At 49.8% G+C, this 19264-nt stretch overlaps 1 protein-coding gene across 1 annotated transcript in view; it reads right to left on the bottom strand.

Moving 5' to 3' along the window:
• Positions 1 to 1988: 1988 nt before the first annotated feature.
• ACAP1 (ArfGAP with coiled-coil, ankyrin repeat and PH domains 1) overlaps positions 1989 to 19264 on the bottom strand; it is a 38745-nt gene continuing 21469 nt past the window's right edge. The window contains exons 11-22 of the mRNA XM_060685242.2: positions 18865 to 18916; positions 17210 to 17310; positions 16450 to 16561; positions 14990 to 15198; positions 14026 to 14095; positions 12857 to 12951; positions 12027 to 12199; positions 10344 to 10549; positions 9243 to 9352; positions 6509 to 6619; positions 5844 to 5893; positions 1989 to 2642 (exon numbers count right to left, since the gene is read on the bottom strand). Of these exons, the coding sequence (XP_060541225.2) occupies positions 2536 to 2642; positions 5844 to 5893; positions 6509 to 6619; positions 9243 to 9352; positions 10344 to 10549; positions 12027 to 12199; positions 12857 to 12951; positions 14026 to 14095; positions 14990 to 15198; positions 16450 to 16561; positions 17210 to 17310; positions 18865 to 18916 (1396 nt within the window). The 3' untranslated portion in view covers positions 1989 to 2535. The remainder of the gene's footprint in view (positions 2643 to 5843; positions 5894 to 6508; positions 6620 to 9242; positions 9353 to 10343; positions 10550 to 12026; positions 12200 to 12856; positions 12952 to 14025; positions 14096 to 14989; positions 15199 to 16449; positions 16562 to 17209; positions 17311 to 18864; positions 18917 to 19264) is intronic.

Here is a 19264-nt window from a genome sequence, read left to right as displayed (position 1 = left end):
ATCCAGCTGTGGCATCATCAAGTGCCCATATTCCGCCATTTTATTAAGAAGAATCTATCCTGAGACACTCTAGTTCAGGGCTGTCGAAATCAAGGCCCGCGGGTCAGATCCGGCTCGCGATGTGGTCGGATCCGGGTCTGTGGGGGCCGTCCTGGTTTACCGAATGCGAAGAGGAAAGATCAGGCCTGCGTCAGGGGCGGGATTCAGCCGGATGCGAATTTTACATCCGGTTCGCCAAACCGGTAGTTGCAAGGACTGACTGGGCCCGGCCCACTCTGCCCCGCCCGGGAGTCCCCAGGCAGCCCCCGTTTCGGGTCTAGGATTTTTCGCCTCGGTCCCTTCGCCTCGCCTGTTTCACCTTAAAAGGTTTTCGCCTCTGCGTTATTAGCCACAAACTTTTCTCCTCGGCTGACACGCCGCCAGTCTTTCGCCCCGGCACAATCAGCCGCTGCCCCTCCGTCCCGGTCCCTTAAGCCGGGGCCCATTCGTCGAAGTACAGTTCGCGTCGGGCTTTTGGCCTCCCAGGACAATTCGCACCCAGGCAATCGGCACTGGGTCTCGGCACTGGCGCTGCTCTCGGCAGCCTCGGGAGGCTCCGAACTGTCTCTCCCCTTTCTTTTTCTTTCTTTCTTTCTCTTTCTTCTTTCTTCCTTCCTTCCTTCTTTCTTTCATTTCTCTTTCTTCTTTCTTTCTTTCCTTTCTTTTTCTTTTCCCTCCCTCCCTCCCTTTTTCTTTCTCTTTTCCCTCCCTCCCTCCCTTTCTCTTTCCTTCTTTTTCTTTCTTTCCTTTTTTCCCTCCCTCTCTTTCTTTTCCTTTCTCTTTCTTTCTTTCTTTTTTGTCCCTCTCTCTCTTCTCTTCTTTCCTTTTGTTTTCTTCCTTCTTTCTTTTCCCTCTCTTCCTTTCCTTCCTTCCTTCCTTTCCTTCTTTCCTTCCTTTCTTTCTTTCTCTTTTCCCTCCCTCCCTTTCTTTTTTTTTCTCTTTCTTTCTTCCTTTTTTCTTTTTCTTTCTTTTCCCTCCTTCCTTCCTTCCTTCCTTCCTTTCCCCCCCGAGTCCCTGCACTGATTGGCTGGGTGCGAATTGTCCTGGGAGGCCAAAAGCTGGACGCGAATTGAACTTCGACGAATGGGCCCCGGCTAAGGGACCGGGACGGAGGGGCAGTGGCCGATATGCCGGGGCGAAAGACTGGCGGCGTGTCAGCCGAGGAGAAAAGTTTGTGGCTAATAACTTAGAGGCGAAAACCTTCAGGTGAAACAGGCGAGGTGAAGAGACCGAGGCGAAAAGTCCTAGATCCATTCCGGCCCGTTTTGGATGCCAGGTAAGTGCAGGGCCCACGCGGAGGCTCTGGGAGGGCGAAAAACGGGCCTCCCGGTAGTTCCGGAAGTCCAGAAACGGACCTGTTTCTGGCCTCCGGAGGCCGGGGAAGGCCGTTTTCGCCCTCCCAGAGGCTCAAGAAAAGCCTCCAGAGCTTGGAGAGGGCAAAAATGCACTCTCTCCACTGTGGTGCAGGAGGTTGATAGGCCACGCCCACCATGGCCACGCCTACCCAGCAACTGGGCAGAAAACTGGTTGCTAAAATTTTGGAATCCCATCCCTGGTCCAGCGTGGCTTCAGCCCGGTCCACCCAACGCAAAGAGAAAAACATGCCAGCAGCTTGAGGAGTGGCGTCAAGCTGGCCACGCCCACCCAGTCGGCCACACCCACCTGGTCGGCCACACCCACCGCGGTCAACCACAGCTCTGATGCGGCCCTCAAATGAAATGGAGTTTGGCCCCCGTGCTCTAGTTAAACAAAGCCTTTGCTTTGATATCAGGATAAACTATGTCGGGGCATTCCCCCAATCTACTAAACGAGAAATGGTGAAAAGTGGAAACGTAGGCGATTCAAGACACACAACCACGAGAAGTTTCTGAAACAAACAAGCATAAATACAGTGCGGAAACTCCCGTTTTGAGACCTTATTCCAAAGAATCTACCACGTCCCCAACAAACCATCATTCGTGCGCTCTGGAGAGCCGTGTTTAATTCCCAAATAAAATCCGCAGCTTTCCCAGCTTCCAAAAACACCCCACATTCCCCTCTCCAGAAAACCGACACATTTCCAGACTCAGGAGAAAAAACAAACAAACAAAGAAAAAAAATTCGATTTGGGGTGCACATCGATTCCATAACTGTCCCTTAGAATCATCCGGAGACGATAAGACAGTCCAAAAGCAATAAATTAAAAAAAAAAAAAAAAAAAGGAAGATCAGAAGGAAAAAAAAAAAAACAAAAATCCAGAAAGGTCCAAAATGAAGAAATGTTCTGATCTTTGCTGTCCTGGCTTTTTTCTTGCCAAATTTACCCCAAATTCAACCGGGGTGGGAAGAGAATTTGGGGGAACTGTGCTCAAAACTAGGTCCCCCTTGGGCATCCTGAGTCCACCTGTAACTTAATTTGATTTTTGGACAGTCCAGCCACCCCGTCGGTCCTGGCCGAAGGAAAAAGACCCACGTTCCTGGTGGATTTTCCTTCTTTTGAGGAAGCTTCTCCCAAACTTCACAAGGTGGTGAGTTTGAGGTCGTAGGTCTTCCTGGCCAGCTTCTCCGGATCGTTGGATGCCATGAAGGAGAAATCTTGGAAAATGTCCAGATAGGTTTCATCGCCTGGAACCCAAAGGACAAAAGATATTTTATTATCATGCCTTGGTAGGACCACACTCGGAATACGGCATCCAGTTGTGGTCGCCATAATATGAATTAATATAATGTTTCCTCCCCCCAAAATAAGACCGGGTCTTATTTTGGCTTATTTTCCAGTTAGGTCTTATTTTGGGGAAAATAACAGTATTAAACGCCTCCGTCTGCTGACGAGCTTAACTGGGGCTTATTTTGGGGTACGGCTTATATTACAAGCATCCTGAAAAATCATGCTAGGCCTTATTTTCTGGTTGGGTCTTATTTTGGGGGAAATAACAGTATTAAATGCCTCCATCTGCTGACGAGCTTAACTGGGGCTTATTTTTGGGGTACGGCTTATATTACAAGCATCCTGAAAAATCATGCTAGGCCTTATTTTCTGGTTGGGTCTTATTTTGGGGAAAATAACAGTATTAAACGCCTCCGTCTGCTGACGAGCTTAACTGGGGCTTATTTTGGGGTACGGCTTATATTACGAGCGTCCTGAAAAATCATGCTAGGCCTTATTTTCTGGTTGGCTCTTATTTTGGGGGAAATAACAGTATTAAACGCCTCCGTCTGCTGACGAGCTTAACTGGGGCTTATTTTGGGGTACGGCTTATATTACGAGCGTCCTGAAAAATCATGCTAGGCCTTATTTTCTGGTTGGCTCTTATTTTGGGGAAAATAACAGTATTAAATGCCTCTGTCTGCTGACGAGCTTAACTGGGGCTTATTTTTGGGGTACGGCTTATATTACGAGCATCCTGAAAAATCATGCTAGGCCTTATTTTCTGGTTGGCTCTTATTTTGGGGGAAATAACAGTATTAAATGCCTCCGTCTGCTGACGAGCTTAACTGGGGCTTATTTTTGGGGTATGGCTTATATTACGAGCGTCCTGAAAAATCATGCTAGGCCTTATTTTCTGGTTGGCTCTTATTTTGGGGGAAATAACAGTATTAAACGCCTCCGTCTGCTGACGAGCTTAACTGGGGCTTATTTTGGGGTACGGCTTATATTACGAGCGTCCTGAAAAATCATGCTAGGCCTTATTTTCTGGTTGGCTCTTATTTTGGGGAAAATAACAGTATTAAATGCCTCTGTCTGCTGACGAGCTTAACTGGGGCTTATTTTTGGGGTACGGCTTATATTACGAGCATCCTGAAAAATCATGGTAGGCCTTATTTTCTGGTTGGCTCTTATTTTGGGGGAAATAACAGTATTAAATGCCTCCGTCTGCTGACGAGCTTAACTGGGGCTTATTTTTGGGGTATGGCTTATATTACGAGCATCCTGAAAAATCATGCTAGGCCTTATTTTCTGGTTGGCTCTTATTTTGGGGGAAATAACAGTATTAAACGCCTCCGTCTGCTGACGAGCTTAACTGGGGCTTATTTTGGGGTACGGCTTATATTACGAGCATCCTGAAAAATCATGCTAGGCCTTATTTTCTGGTTGGGTCTTATTTTGGGGGAAATACAGTATTAAACGCCTCTGTCTACTGATGAGCTTAACTGGGGCTTATTTTTGGGGTACGGTTTATATTACGAGCATCCTGAAAAATCATGCTAGGCCTTATTTTCAGGTTGGGTCTTATTTTGGGGGGGAAATACAGAATTAAATGCCTCCGTCTGCTGACGAGCTTAACTGGGGCTTATTTTTGTGGTAGGGCTTATATTACTAGCATCCTGAAAAATCATGGTAGGCCTTATTTTCCGGTTGGGTCTTATTTTGGGGAAAATAACAGTATTAAATGCCTCTGTCTGCTGACGAGCTTAACTGGGGCTTATTTTTGGGGTACGGCTTATATTACAAGCATCCTGAAAAATCATTATAGGTCTTATTTTCCAGTTGGGTCTTATTTTGGGGAAAATACAGTATTAAACGCCTCCGTCTGCTGATGAGCTTAACTGGGGCTTATTTTGGGGGTAGGGCTTATATTATGAGCATCCTGAAAAATCATGCTAGGCCTTATTTTCCGGTTGGGGGAAACAGGATATATGTAGAGACTCTAGAAAGAGCGCAGAGAAGAGCAACAAAGAGGATTAGGGGACTGGAGGCTAAAACATATGAAGAACGGTTGCAGGAACTGGGTATGTCTAGTTTGATGAAGAGAAGGTTTGATGAAGGGGGACATGATAGCAGTCTTCTAATATCTCAGGGGCTGCCCCCAAAGAAGAGGGAGTCAAGCTATTCTCCAAAGCACCTGAAGGCAGGACAAGAAGCAATGGGTGGAAACTAATCAAGGAGAGAAGCAATTTAGAACTAAGGAGAAATTTCCTGACAGGGAGAACAATTAATCAGTGGAACTGCTTGCCACCAGAAGTTGCGATGGAGGTTTTCAAGAAGTGACTGGACAACCATTTGTCTGAAATGGTGCAGGGTTTCCTCCTTGAGTAGGGGGTTCGACTAGAGGACCTCAAAGGTCCCGTCCAACTCTCTTCTTCTGTTAAAAGATGGGTCGGAAGGAATGCGACGACGAGGCTATCACGATAAATTGGGAGCCCTCTGGATAATCTCGCCTCCCATAATCCTTGGCCAGCAGGAACCCCAAAAGTCAGTTTAGGGTGCCCCAAAGTCACTTCCACTGGCCAATTTCCCTTTGGGTTTGTGGGAAATCCGTAAGAGACCTCCCACCCAGAAATTATTCCTTCCAAGCTTGAATTTCCTGATTCTTTGAAGGAATTGTTAGGAACGCATCCAGAAGCAACCTGGAATTGAGGAAAAATTTCCTGACAGTGAGGACAATTAACCAGTGGAACTCCTTGCCACCAGAAGCTGTGAATCATTCCAACACTGGAAGTTTGGTGAAGGCATCAGAGTAGAAACCAGGAGACAGTGAGTTCTAGTTCCACTTTAGGCATGAAAGCTGGCTGGGTGACTTTGGGCCAATCACCAGGAGACGGTGAATTCTAGTTCTGACTTAAATATGAATGTCAGTTGGGTGACTTTGTAACAATCACCAGGAGACAGTGAGTTCTAGTCCTGCCTTAGGCATGAAAGAGAGTTGGGTGACTTTGTACCAATCACCAGGAGACTGGGAATTCTAGTCCTACTCTAGGCCTTAAAATCCACTTTTTTCATCTGAAAATCCACATTTGGCAAAGGAACATCCGGGTTAGAGCCGAGTCGGTTTCCCTCTTCCATCTCTCCTGTCTCCATTCCTTCTTACAGAGGGCAAGACTCACCTGACTGGCCCAAGGCCAGCTCAGCTTCCCGCATCTTGGCCAGTCGCAACCTTTAGAGAAAGGAAGGAGACGTCATAGACACCGAGAGTGGTACATACGCATGGTACATTTATCCTGGTTATGCCCAGCCCCTTCCTCTCAAATATGGCACCCCCTCCCCTCTAAATACCCCATTAATGTAAGTCTCTACCTTGCAGGAAATTTGGGAGACTTGCATCCCAACCATATGGAGAACCTTACTATAATGGCGACTAGACTACTGCAACACGTTGTTTCCGGGGCCGTCCTAGGAGACTATTCAGAAACGCCCACTCGTTAAGACCCGAGTGGGAATCTTCCAGGCTGCATTCAGTCCTGGTTGATCTTTACATGCTCAGAGGGCAAACAGGAAGGGACAAGAAACCACGGAGAACGTGTCCGATCTTAAAACCTGGTCACGGAACCCCCCCCCCACAAATGGGAGGGAGGGTCTGGATGGCCACTGGGTGACCCTCTTCCATGCCACAAATCCACTTCTGGCATCCCGATTCATTACCCTCCATTCTTCAAATTGCGGGGGGGACAGGGCGGAGTTTCATTGGAAAGCCAAGACCCCCCCCCCAATGTATCCCGCCTTCCTCCAAAGGCCAAGATTGGCACCCGCTCCCCGGCGCCCCCTCTCTTACAGGGTCACAATATCAGCGTTGGCCGAATCGATGGCGATGCCAAGGGGGTCCTTGCCTTCCCCGTCGACCGCATTCATGTTGGCACCCCGTTTCAGAAACAGGCAGGCCAGCCTGGGGAGGGGGAGGGAGAAGAAAAAAAATGGGGTACAGAGGTTGAAATAAGAGGAGAGACAGATCGTTCCGCTCCTTGGGTGAACCAAAATTAAAAAAAAAAAAAAATCTATAATTTCAGGTAGTCCTCGGTTTACGACCACAATCGGCATTCCCACCACTAAGCGAGGCCTTTGTGGGGCTTCCCCCCATTGTGCAAGGTTTCTTGCCACCGCTGTTAAGCGAATAATTTAAGTGGGTTTGCTAATGAAATGTCAGCAAGAGACAACTCCCCTGTCGTTAAGTGAGTCGCCCGGTCGTTAAGCGAATCCAGCTTCCCCATGATCGCGCAACTGTCGTTAAGTACATGCCAGTTGCAAAAGCCCTCTGGATTTTGGTCACGAGACTGTGATGGTCGTAAGTGTGAAAAACGGTCATAACTCGCTTTTTTTCCCAGTGCCACTGAAACTTCGGTCACTAAGCGACCGAACGGTCATAAATGGAGGACTACCTGCGTCGTATCATAAAAACGACAAAATTTGAGCGCGAATCACGTGTTGCAGAAACCCCCGGACTGATACATCCCAAGGACAATCTTTCCCTGGTCGACTCCAACACCCATCATCCCCGACCTCAACAGCTTTTGCAAACTTCTCATTAGGGCAAGCTCAAACCTCGGCCGTTTTTTTTGAAGGGCGGACTACAAGCCCCAGAATTCCCCAGCTAAGCCAAAGCCAAGCCGCCTGGGGAATTCTGGGAGTCGAAGTCCCTCCCGTTTGAAACTTGCCGAGGTTGAAAAATAAGCCATAAATCGGTTTTCTCATTGATATAACTTCCAACGGTCACTAAACGAACGGTTATTAAGTCGAAGGTGTAATTCAGCCTCTCTATATATTATTCTAAGCGGCTCAGGCATTTCTTTCAAAAATCAGCCCCCACAATTTCTAGTGGCGAGCTGTTCCACTGGTTAATTGACCTGGAATTATAGAATAACAGAATAATGGAGTTGGAAGGGACCTTGGAGGTCTTCTAGTCCAACCCCTTCTCAAGCAGGAAACCCTGTAACATCTCAGACAAGTGACTGTCCAGTTTCTTCTTAAAAACCTCCAGAGATGAAAGCATCCACAACTTCTGGTGGCAAGCAGTTCCACTGGTTAATTGTCTTCACTGTCAGGAAATTTCAGGTTGCTTCTCTCCTTTCTCTTCTTTCTTTCTTTCTTTCTTTCTTTCTTTCTTTCTTTCTTTCTTTCTTTCTTTCTTTCTTTCTTTCCTTTCCTTTCCTTCCCTCCCTCTTCTTTTTTCTTTCCTTTCCTTCTTTCGTTTCCTTCCTTTCTTTCTTTTCCCTCCCTCCCTCCCTTTCTTCTTTCCTTCTCTTTTCCCTCCCTCCCTCTCTTTCTTCCTTTCCTTCTTTCCTTTTCTCTTTTCCCTCCCTCCCTTTCTTTTTTTCTTTCTCTTTCTTTCTTTCTTTCTTTCTTTTCTCTTTTCCCTCCCTCTCTCTTCTTTCGTTTCCTTCCTTCCTTCTCTTTTCCCTCCCTTTCTTCTTTCCTTCTTTCTTTCTTTTCCCTCCATCTTTCTTCCTTTCCTTTTTCCTTCCTTCCTTCCTTTCTCTTTTCCCTCCCTCTCTTCTTTCGTTTCCTTCCTTCCTTCTTTCTTTCTTTTCCCTCCCTCTCTTCTTTCGTTTCCTTCCTTCCTTCTTTCTTTCTTTTCCCTCCCTCTTTCTTCTTTCTTTCTTTTCCCTCCATCTTTCTTCCTTTCCTTTTTCCTTCCTTCCTTCCTTCATTTCTCTTTTCCCTCCCTCCCTCTTCTCTTCTTTCCTTTCCTTCTTTTGTTTCCTTCCTCTTTCTTTCTTTTTCCTCCCTCCCTCCCTCTCTTTCTTCTTTCCTTCTTTCTTTTCCCTCCATCTTTCTTCCTTTCCTTTTTCCTTCCTTCCTTCCCTCCTTTCTCTTTTCCCTCCCTCTCTTCTTTCGTTTCCTTCCTTCCTTCTTTCTCTTTTCCCTCCCTCTCTTTCGTCTTTCCTTCTTTCTTTCTTTTCCCTCCATCTTTCTTCCATTCCTTCTTCCTTCCTTTCTTCCTTCCTTTCTCTTTTCCCTCCCTCCCTCCCTTTCTTTTTTCTTTCTTTCTCTTTCTTTCTTCCTTTTTTCTTTTTTTCTTTCTTTTCTATCCTTTCTTTCTTTCTCTTTTCCCTCCCTCCCTTTTTTCTTTCTTTCTTTCTTTCTTTCTTTCTTTCTTTCTTTCTTTCTTTCTTTCTTTCTTTTCCCTCCCTCCCTCTCTTTCTTCCATTCCTTCCTTCCTTCCTTTCTCTTTTCCCTCCCTCCCTCCCTTTCTATCTTTTTTCTTTCTTTCTTTCTTTCTCTTTCTTTCTTCCTTTTTTCTTTCTTCCTTGTTCTCTCCTTTCTTTTTCTTTCTTTCTCTTTTCCCTCCCTCCCTCTCTCTTTCTTTCTTTTTCTCTTTCCTCTCCCAGTTGCTCTTCTCTGCACTGTTTCCAAAGTCTGAGCATCTTTTTTCTAATGTGGGGACCCAAACGGGAGGCAGGATTCCTTCCAGGTGTGGCCTTACTAAGCCTTTCAAATAAATTGAGATTTAAACCCGGAGACAGAGCGCCACGAGGAATAAACCAGGCGCTCGTGAGAACCACGGATCCTACCCGGTGTGGCCCAGGATGGTGGCGTGGTGCAAGGGTCCCCGGCCTTTGGAGTCGCTCTGGTTAACGTTGGCCCCGTTTTGAAGCAAAAATTCACACGCCAGCAGCGAATTCTGCAAAAAAAACAACACAAAAATATGGGGTTCCGTAGAAAAGGGAGAGGCGGGGCAACCTGGGGCAAGCCCCTCCCCCTAGGGACATCACTCAACAGGCCCCTCCTTTATAGGCACCTGTCATGACACCCCAATGAGTTGGCATCACTGCACATGCTCAGAGGCCACAAAAAGCCGAGTTTGTGCCTTGCTTACCGGCAAAACAACGGGCTTGTTTTTTGCCGGCGAGCAAAGCCTCTGGTTCGATTTCTTTTGAATTTTATGGGAAGCCAATTACAGGCAGTCCTCGATTTACGACCACAACATGGCCCTGAATTTCTCTGGCTAAGCGAGACAGCGGTGCCCCATTCAACGACCTTTCCGGCCATAAGTTGTTCAGGGAATCGCCGCAGTTGTGAAATTAATCCCGAGGTCGTTAAGCGAACAGGGCTTCCCTGTTGAGTCTGCTTGTCCGACGGTCGCAAAAGAGGATCACGTGAGCCCGGAGAATGCTGCGAGCGTCGTTAAGTGTGAAAAACGGTCCTAAGTCACGTTTTTCAGAGACATTCTAACTTTGACCGGTCACTAAGCAAAAGGTTACAAGTCATAAATACGAGTCAGCTGGCAAGAATCCAACTTTCGATCACGTGACCCCACCCGGGACGCTGCGACCGTCGCTAAGTGTGAAAAACGGTCGTAAGTCACATTTCCCAGAGCTGTTCTAACTTTGACCGGTCACTAAGCGAATAGTTATAAGTCATAAATACGAGTCAGCTGGCAAGCATCCAACTTTCGATCACGTGACCCCACCCAGGACGCTGCGACCATCGCTAAGTGTGAAAAACGGTCGTAAGTCACATTTTCCAGAGCTGTTCTAACTTTGACCGGTCACTAAGCGAATGGTTGTAAGTCGAGGATGGTCTCTACGCCAATCGACCTCATGGGGGCGGCACAGCCGTCGGTGATGGGGAGACCCTAACCCATCACCCACTCCCAAGGAATGCAGACTTACGGCAGCCACGGCCTGGAGCAGCGGGGTCCGGCTTTCCTGGGCCGTGTTGACCCAGTTAACGTCCGCCCCGTGAGCCAGAGCGTCCGACATGGTGGGCAAGCTAGGGGGCGCTGCGGCCGCACGGTAGAGCAGGGCTCCTGGGTGCAAATGGCGCAGGTCCTCGGAGGCTGGAGCAGCCCGGCTCGGGGAGACCCCCTCGCGGAGCCCTGGGAGAGGAAGCGGGAAAAATAAACAAGATGTAGAGGTCATCCTCAGTTAGCGACCACAGTGGGGACACAGCGACTCGGTCGTTAAGTGAAACTGTGACTCTGATTTCCTCGCTGTTCAGATCTGTAAGGTCAAGAAAGTGAGGACTGGTTGCCAAGTTTTTTGTAAAGATTTGATAAAAAGGCGGTTGGTTGGAGATGGGAAGAAGGGAAGGAAGGAAGGAAAGAGGGAGGCAGGGAGGGAGAGAGAGAGGGAAGAAGGGAAGGAAGGAAGAAGGGAGAGAGAAGGAAGGAAGGAGGGAGGGAAGGAAGCAGAGAGGGAGGGAGGAGGGAAGGAGGGAGGGAGGAAAGGAAAGGTGGGAGGAAGGAGGGAGGGAACGGAGGGAGGAAGCAGAGAGGGAGGGAGGAGGGAGGTTGGAAGGAAGGGAGGAGGGAGGAAGTAAGTAAGGAGGGAAGGAGGGAAAGAGGATGGAAGGAAAGGAAGGAGAGAAGGAAGGAAGGAGGGAAAGAGGATGGAAAGAAAGGAAGGATGGAAGGAAGGAAGGAGGAGGGAGAGAGGGAGGGAGGTTGGAAGGAAGGAAGGAGGAAAAGGAAGGGAGGAGGGAGGAAGTAAGTAAGGAGGGAAGGAGGGAAAGAGGATGGAAGGAAAGGAAGGAGAGAAGGAAGGAAGGAGGGAAAGAGGATGGAAAGAAAGGAAGGATGGAAGGAAGGAAGGAGGAGGGAGAGAGGGAGGGAGGTTGGAAGGAAGGAAGGAGGAAAAGGAAGGGAGGAGGGAGGAAGTAAGTAAGGAGGGAAGGAGGGAAAGAGGATGGAAGGAAAGGAAGGGTGGAAGGAAGGAAGGAGGGAAAGAGGATGGAAGGAAAGGAAGGAGAGAAGGAAGGAAGGAGGAGGGAGAGAGGGAGGGAGGTTGGAAGGAAGGAAGGAGGAAAAGGAAGGGAGGAGGGAGGAAGTTAAGTAAGTAGGGAAGGAGGGAAAGAGGATGGAAGGAGAAGGAAGGAGAGAAGGAAGGAAGGAGGAGGGAGAGAGGGAGGGGGGATGGAAAGACAGAAGGAAAGGTAGGAAGGAAGCAGAGGGGGAGGGAGGAGTAAGAGTGGGGGGAAGGAAGCAAGGGAGTGAGAGAAAGAGGGAAGGAAGGAGGGAGGGGGAAGGAGGAGGAAGAAAGGAAAGAAGGAGAATTGGAGGAAGGAGGGAGGGAGGGAGGGGGAAGAGAAAGGAGAGTGGGAGGGAAGGAAGGAGAGAGGAGGAAAGAGAAGGAAGGAAGGAAGGAAGGAAGGAAGGAAGGACCCTCCAGCATGGGTCAGGTAGGCAAGAGTTGTGAGGGTGTGAAGTGGTGCACAAGAGACCCCGTGAAGGTGTGCAGGAGCGCAGGGGTGGCGGGCGCAGCGTGAGCCCCGAGGGGACGGTGAACGGCGGAAGGAGCCTCCCTCCCTCCCACTTTGGGAGAAAGAGAAGAAGACCCCTCCCTCCTCCCTCTTACCTGGGCCCCGGCGGATGTGGCCCGGCGGTTTGGGCTTGGGAAACGGCCGCGGGGATCTCTCCTGCCCGCCGGGCTCTCTGCTGCTGCGGCTCAGGGGCGCCCCGGGGTTGGGGAACTTGGTGATAAATTTCCTTTCCACGTATTTGGCTCGGATCCAGGCTTCCTTCTCGGATCTGGACAAAGAATGACAGCCGTCACTTTTCGGGTTTTGCTCTTCGGAAGGGAGGGATTAGGATCCGTCATCCTCTCGCACCCAGAACCTTTGGACGGGTCGGGGGGATCGGGACTAGTGGTGGGTTTCTACCGATTCGCACCGGTTCGGGCGAACCGCTAACAGTCGCCGAATTCGGAGTTACCGATTCGGCCTCGGTCGCCGAATTGGTAACTGGCAGCGCCCCCGAACCGGTTGCCACCCGCTCGCTTGCCCCGCCCACTTGCCGCCTGCTCGCTCGCTTGCCCCGCCCACTTGCCGCCTGCTCGCTCGCTTGCCCCGCCCAGCGAGACGTGAGGTTTAGGGTAAGCTTCTCCGAATTGGACAAGACATCTGGAAGGCACCTGTAGGAGGAGGGCCAGACAGGGTGGCCCTGCGGTGTCCCAAGAGGCCATCTAGAGGCCAAGGCATGTAACTGCAGCCCTTCGGGGCAGCGGCGCCCCCTGGAGGGCAGGTGCGGAAACAGCAAAAAAGAAAAAAAAAAGTCGTTTGCCGTCACTCAACCTCCAGACATCTCTACTACCTGGATGATGGAGACTCTTGATTGGCAATTGGGGGGTGGGTGGTGGGTGGGGGGCATTTTGATAGAAGGGGCCGGAGGGGGTGGGGGGATTCTTACCTGGAACTTCCAGGTTGGGGGCGTTTCATGTTCATCTCCTCCACCCTGGCCTCGTAGATCTGATTGATCACCCGGTTGCCCAAGACGGTCATCAGCTGCAGGTGACAAGGGGAGGGGCTTAGGGAGGGGGCGGGGCTTCATCTCAGGGTCCACTCTGGGGACCTCGCCTCCAAGCAGTAGGGAAAGAGTAGCGGAGGAGTAAGAGGCGGCAGCGAAGGTGTCTGGCAGGAGTTCGACAGCTGTGTCCCCAAAACACTAAAAACTTCCCCTCCCTTTCCTTCCTTCCTTCCCTCCCTCCCTTTCCTTTCTTTTACTTCTCCCTCCCTACTTCTTCCTTCTTTTTCTTTCTTTCTTCCTTCCTTCCCTTTTTCTCCTCCCTCCCCTCCTTCTTCCTTCCTTCCTTCCCTCTCTCCTTCTTTTTACTTCTCCCTCCCTACTTCTTTCTTTTTTCTTCCTTCCTTCCTTTCTGTCTTTCTTTCTTTCTTCCTCCCTCCCCTCTTCTTCCTCCCTCCCTTTCCTCTCCTTTTCTCCTTCCTCTTCTTTCCTTCCTTTTCATTTCTTCCTTCCTTCCCTTTTTCTCCTCCCTCCCCTCCCTGTTCTTCCTCCTTCCCTCCTATCCCTCTTTTCTTTTCCCTCCCTTCCTTCCCTCCATATTTCTCCTCCCTCTCCTTCCTTTCTTCCTCCCTCTCCCTTCCTCTTCCTTCCCTTCTTTCCTTCCCTCCCTCCCTCCCTTTTTTCTCCTTCCCTCCTCCTTCTTCTCCCTTCCTTCTTTCCTCTCTCCCACCCTTACTCCTCCCTCCCTTTCTTCCTCTCCACCCCTCTCTCTCTTCCTCCCTCAAAATACTACTTCTATGGGCTGCCACCCCCCCCACCCCTACCCCCGTGGATCCGTGCCCCAAGGTTTCAGCATGTGCCCCCCCCCACCAGATCCAGATCCCTTTGCCATCCTGGGTTCGAATCTCGCCCACCTTTTAACTCGAAGGCTCGCTGACTCTGGGTGGCCCAGAATCTCTGCAGACGTTTTCCGGAAAAACAGCCTATTCCCCCCACATCAAGGGGTCCCTCCTAGCCCCCTCCCCATCCAGCCCCCCCACCCAATTTCCTACTTTTCAGGCATGGTGACCTATTTCCCACCTTCCTCCGCCGCCCCCTGCCTCCCCCCCCCTTACCTTGACCAGTTCGGGCTCCCAGGCATCCAGCGTGAGGGACCTCACCTTGGAGAAATGCACCCCCAGACTCCTACGGCAGAGGAAGCGGGTGGAAATCAGGCACGGTTCAACAGGTGAAGACAAATCGGCCTCTTCTCTCGGGGTCCACTAACAGCCACGGCCCCCTCCCACCACTGTGGCGTCCACGTCGCAAATTACGAAGTCACGCACCCCCCACCCCCCAGATCTTTTCCTTCCAACACGGCAAAAGACCGAATCCTTATCTAATGCAGGCTGTCCTCGACTTATGACCCAACATTTCCGTTGCTAAGCGAGACTTTGACTGCCTTTCCTGCCGGGGTTGTTAAGGGAATCTGGCTTCCCCCGTCGACTTGGCTCGTCGGACGGTCGCAAAAGGGGATCGCGGGACATAACACACCCCGGGACGCTGCGACCGTCATAAATACGAGTGTCTGAATTTTTTGATCCCGTGACCGCGGGGGTATGGCTGCGATGGCTGTAAATGTGTAAAACCGTCCCGAGCCACTTTTTTTCAGCTGTGTTGCAACTTGGAACGGTCACTAAACGAACCGTTGTTAAGTCGAGGACCACCTGTAACCCCTTTCTCCCATCTTCGGTGGCTATTTCGGGCACTCTTATGTGTCCTTTCTTGCAACCCCCGTTTTTATTCTGGTTTATCTTTGGTTTATCTCAAATTTGAACAGAATAACAGAATTGGGAGGGACCCTGGAGGTCATCTAGCCCAACCCCCTGGCTCAAAGGAGTCCCGGGGGGGGATGGAAGGGACCCTGGAGGTCATCTAGCCCAACCCCCTGCTGAAGGAGGAGACCCCATCCCATTCCAGACAAACGGTTGTCCGATCCCTTCTTAAAAGCCTCCATCAAAGGGTTCCCGGGGAGGGGGGATGGAAGGGACCCCAGAGGTCATCTAGCCCAACCCCATTGGGTTCCTTGCCGTGAGGCACCTGTGGATGCCGGAGCACTCGATGCAAAGGGTGATGCCCAGGTTGATGCTGGCCCACTCGGGTGCCGCCTCCCGGCAGTCGCAGCACTGAGCGTTGCCCTCCAGGCGCTGCACCTGATCCACCACATGTTTGTCCACCCCGCCACGCAGTTTGCGGCTGGAGGGGGACTGCAAGGTGGCCGCCGTCATGGATGCGCTCCGCTCCAGGTGCTGTCCCCCCCAAAAGAAAAAAGAAAAGAAAAAAAAAAGAAGAAGCATTATCAGCAAAAGCCAGCATGCACAGGGAGAGGATTCAACCAGAATAGAGCCGGAAGGGACCTTAGAGGTCATCTAGTCTAACCTTCTGCTCAGGCGGGAGGCATGATGTGTGTTAGGAAATAAGTATGTAACACTGCTGAATTGCATCATACTGTGTCCTGATTGGTTAGCTCTGTAGCCAATCTCCTTAAGAGGGAGCTACAAACATGGTTTGTTTTCTCTTTGCAGTTCTTGCTCTCTGATAGCTCTGCATGCAAATCCAGAAGAACTTTTTATTGTGAATGACTGTGATGACTGGTAAGAAGACTTTGTTATTCGATTATCCCTGGATTGTCGTTTTGGCTATCTCCTGCTTTATATGTGTATGACCTGGACTGTTTATTGGACTGTGCCTTACTATTTCCTGAAAGTAAACACAACTCAGTGTATCTCTGTGTTGACTGTGTTTATTCGTAACTACTCAGTCGCTTTCATGTGCACACCCTTGGTACTCAAGGATTACTCTGCGAATTCCTTAACAATGTGTATGTAATGTAATCAGAAGGGACCCTGGAGGTCTTCTAGTCCAACCCCCTTCCCAGGCAGGAGACCCTACACCATTTCAGATAAATATGTAATGTAATCAGAATTGAGCTGGATGGGACCTTGGAGGTCCTCTAGTCCAACCCTCAGATACTGTTCCAGACAAATGTGTATGCAATGTACTCTGTGTATGTAATACATGTAAAAATATGTATGTAATGTAATCAGAATAGAGCCGGAAGGGACCTCAGAGGTCATCTACTCCAGCCCCCTGCTCAAGCGGGAGACCCTATAATCATTTCAGACAAGTGGCTGTCCAGCCTCTTCTTAAAAATCTCCAGTGATGGAGCACCCATAATTTCTGGTGGCAAGCCATTCCACTGGCTAATCGTCCTTGCTGTTATGAAAGCTGTATGTCCTCGACTTATGACCACAATGGACCCCCCCAAATTCCTCAACTGTCGTAATGTGAGACCCTTGCCGAGTGCCCCAATGGCCGTCACGTGACCCCACGGGTGGTGCGACGGTCATAACGGGAGGACAAAGTCATGTCACTTTTTAAAAAGACCTTTGTAACTTCAAATCATCGTTAAACGAACGGTCGTAAAACGAGGACCTCCGAACCCGACATCTCTTATAACGACCTCATCGCCATTTGGGTTGGAGGCCGCCAGGTCTTACCTGCCCAGGGGATTCTGGCCGGTCCTCGTTGTACGCCGAGGCGATGCTGTTTTGGACGGCGCACATCCAGGCCTGTAGGTGATGCTCCGAATCGGCCTGCAGGAGGCACGCCCTAAAGCGAGACGGAAGGAGAGGATAATTGACCCTGGACCCATCAGAGATACAGGCAGTCCTTGACTTACGACCGCAATGGAGCCCAATGTTTCTGTTGTTAAGTGAGACAGTTGCTAAGTGAATTTTGCCCCGTTTTACAACCGTTCTCACCACAGTCGTTAAATGAATCACCACATTGTTATATTATTATTATAATTGTTGCAGTCGTTATACCGTTTTTCACACTTACGACCCCGTGATTTACATTCGGGTGCAAGTCAACGGGGGGGGGGGAGCCGGATTCACTTAATGACGGGGTGACTCATTCAAGAACGGCGGCGATTCACCTCACAATCGCATCAGCTTAAAGGTATAAAAATGGGACAAAATTCACTTAAGAAACGTCTCCACTTAGTGACGAAAGCGTGGGCCTCCGTTGTGGTCGTAAACCAAGGACGACCTTCGACGAAATGTCGAAGAACGAGAGGCGAAAAAGAGAGGAAAATGGGATTCTGGTTCTTTTTGAGGGCGAGAGAAATCCGGGATGGGCGAGGGCTCTGCTGGCCACCCCCTTCAAGAGCATTGATGGGAAGGGCCAGGGCGCCATCTTGACTTTTTTGACCTCCCCCGTGTGAACGGCCTGGGAGGAAGAGGGGAGGGGACTCACTTGGAGGGGGAGACCACCTCGAAACAGAAGCGGCGCTCGTGATCCGGACACGGCTTGACCGTACAGAGACGGAGATCTTCCACTACCACCGTCACCACGTCCTGGGGGTTTGGGGGGAGGGAGAAAAGGGGGGAGGAAGAAGAAGAGGATGAGGTGAGGGGGTCCAGCACGTCCACAGGCCCCCCACTCCCACCCAGACGTTGGAGAGAAAAACCTCCGGCATTTCCATCCATCCGACCATCTTTCTTTCTTTCTTTTCTTTCTGCCTTTTTTCTCTTTCTCTCTCTCCCTCCCTTCCTCCCTCTTTCCTTTCTCTTCCTCCCATCTCCTTCTCCTATTCTTTCTTCATCCCTCCCTCCCTTTTTGTTCTTCTCCTTCCTTCTTGTCATCCCTTCCTCCCTCTCCTTCCTTTCTTCCCTCCCTCTTCTCCTCTTTATCCCTCCCTCTTCTTTTCCTTCTTCTCCTTCCTTCTTGTCCTCCCTCCCGCTCCTCTTTCCTTCCTTCCTTTCTTCCACCCTCCCTCACTTTTTTCTTTCTTCTTTCTGCCTTTTTTCTTTCTCTCTCTCCCTTCCTCCCTCTTTCTTTTCTCTTCCTCCCATCTCCTTCCCCTATTTTCTTCATCCCTCCCTCCCTTTTTGTTCTCCTTCCTTGTCATCCCTCCCTCCCTCTCCTTCCTTTCTTCCCTCCCTCTTCTCCTTTATCCCTCCCTCTTCTTTTCCTTCTTCTCCTTCCTTGTCCTCCCTCCCTCTTTCCTTTCTTCCACCCTCCCTTTTTTCTTTTTTTCTTTCTTTCTCTTTCTCTCTCCCTTCCTTTCTCCCTTTCTTTTCTCTTCCTCTCATCTCCTTCTATCCTTTCTTCATCCCTCCCTCCCCTTTTTGTTCTTCTCCTTTCTTCTTGTCATCCCTCCCTCCCTCTCCTTCCTTTCTTCCCTCCCTCTTCTCCTTTATCCCTCCCTCTTCTTTTCCTTCTTCTCCTTCCTTCTTGTCCTCCCTCCCTCTTTCCTTCCTTCCTTTCTTCCACCCTCCCTCACTTTTTTCTTTTTTCTTCTTTCTTTCTGCCTTTTTTCTCTTTCTCTCTCCCTTCCTTTCTTTCTCTTTCCTCTCTTCCTCCCATCTCCTTCTCCTATCCTTTCTTTATCCCTCCCTCCCCTTCTTTTTTGTTTTTCTCCTTCCTTCTTATCATCCCTCCCTCCCTCTCCTTCCTTTCTTCCCTCCCTATTCTCCTCTTTATCCCACTCTCTTCTTTTCCTTCTTCTTCTTGTCCTGCCTCCCTCTCCTTTTTCCTTCCTTCCTTCCTTCCACCCTCCCTCACTCTTTTTCTTTCTTTTTCTTTCTTTTTTCTTCTCTTCCTTCCTTTCATTTTTATTTTTCCTTTTCCTCCCTTCCTTTCCTCTTTCTTTTGTTCCTCCTCTTCTTTTTCTTGTTCTGCTTCCTTCGTTTCCTTTCCCTCCCTCTCCTCCCCTTCCTTCCTTCCTTTCATTTTTATTTTTCCTTTTCCTCCCTTCCTTTCCTCTTTCTTTTGTTCCTCCTCTTCTTTTTCTTGTTCTGCTTCCTTCGTTTCCTTTCCCTCCCTCTCCTCCCCTTCCTTCCTTCCTTCCCTCCCTCCCACCCAATAAAAACTGCCCCCCTTTTCCTCCAAAGGAGCCCCCCCCTCACCTTGGCCTTCTTCTGATACACCAGCTGGTTATTCTGGATGGAGAACCAGCGCCTGCAATCGAGACACAGCCGGTGAGCAGGGAAGGGAGGGACCAGAAGAGCTTCCCTAGGCCAGAGCAGTCTACCTCACCGAGAACAATGGCAGGGCCAGGCTCCCTTCAACCTCTCAAAGGTTAAACAGGCAGAGGTAGTCCCTGACTTACGACCGCCGTTAAGAGCAGAATTTTTCTTGCTAAGCAAGGCGGTTGTTAATGGGGACGCTGCAATGGTCGTAAGTGTGAAAAACGGTCATAAGTCACTTTTTTCAGTGCCGTTGTAACTTCAAACGGTCACTAAATGAATGGCTGGAAGTTGAGGAGTACCTATACTAAGAAAGTTACCCTATTCAAAAATATGATAT

The sequence above is a fragment of the Pantherophis guttatus genome, chromosome 4, assembly GCF_059756535.1.
Source record: "Pantherophis guttatus breed Tessera chromosome 4, ASM5975653v1, whole genome shotgun sequence".
Classification (NCBI taxonomy): Eukaryota; Metazoa; Chordata; class Lepidosauria; order Squamata; family Colubridae; genus Pantherophis; species Pantherophis guttatus.
Note: the sequence above shows the minus strand (reverse complement) of the source record. Positions and strands in the feature narration are given on the sequence as shown.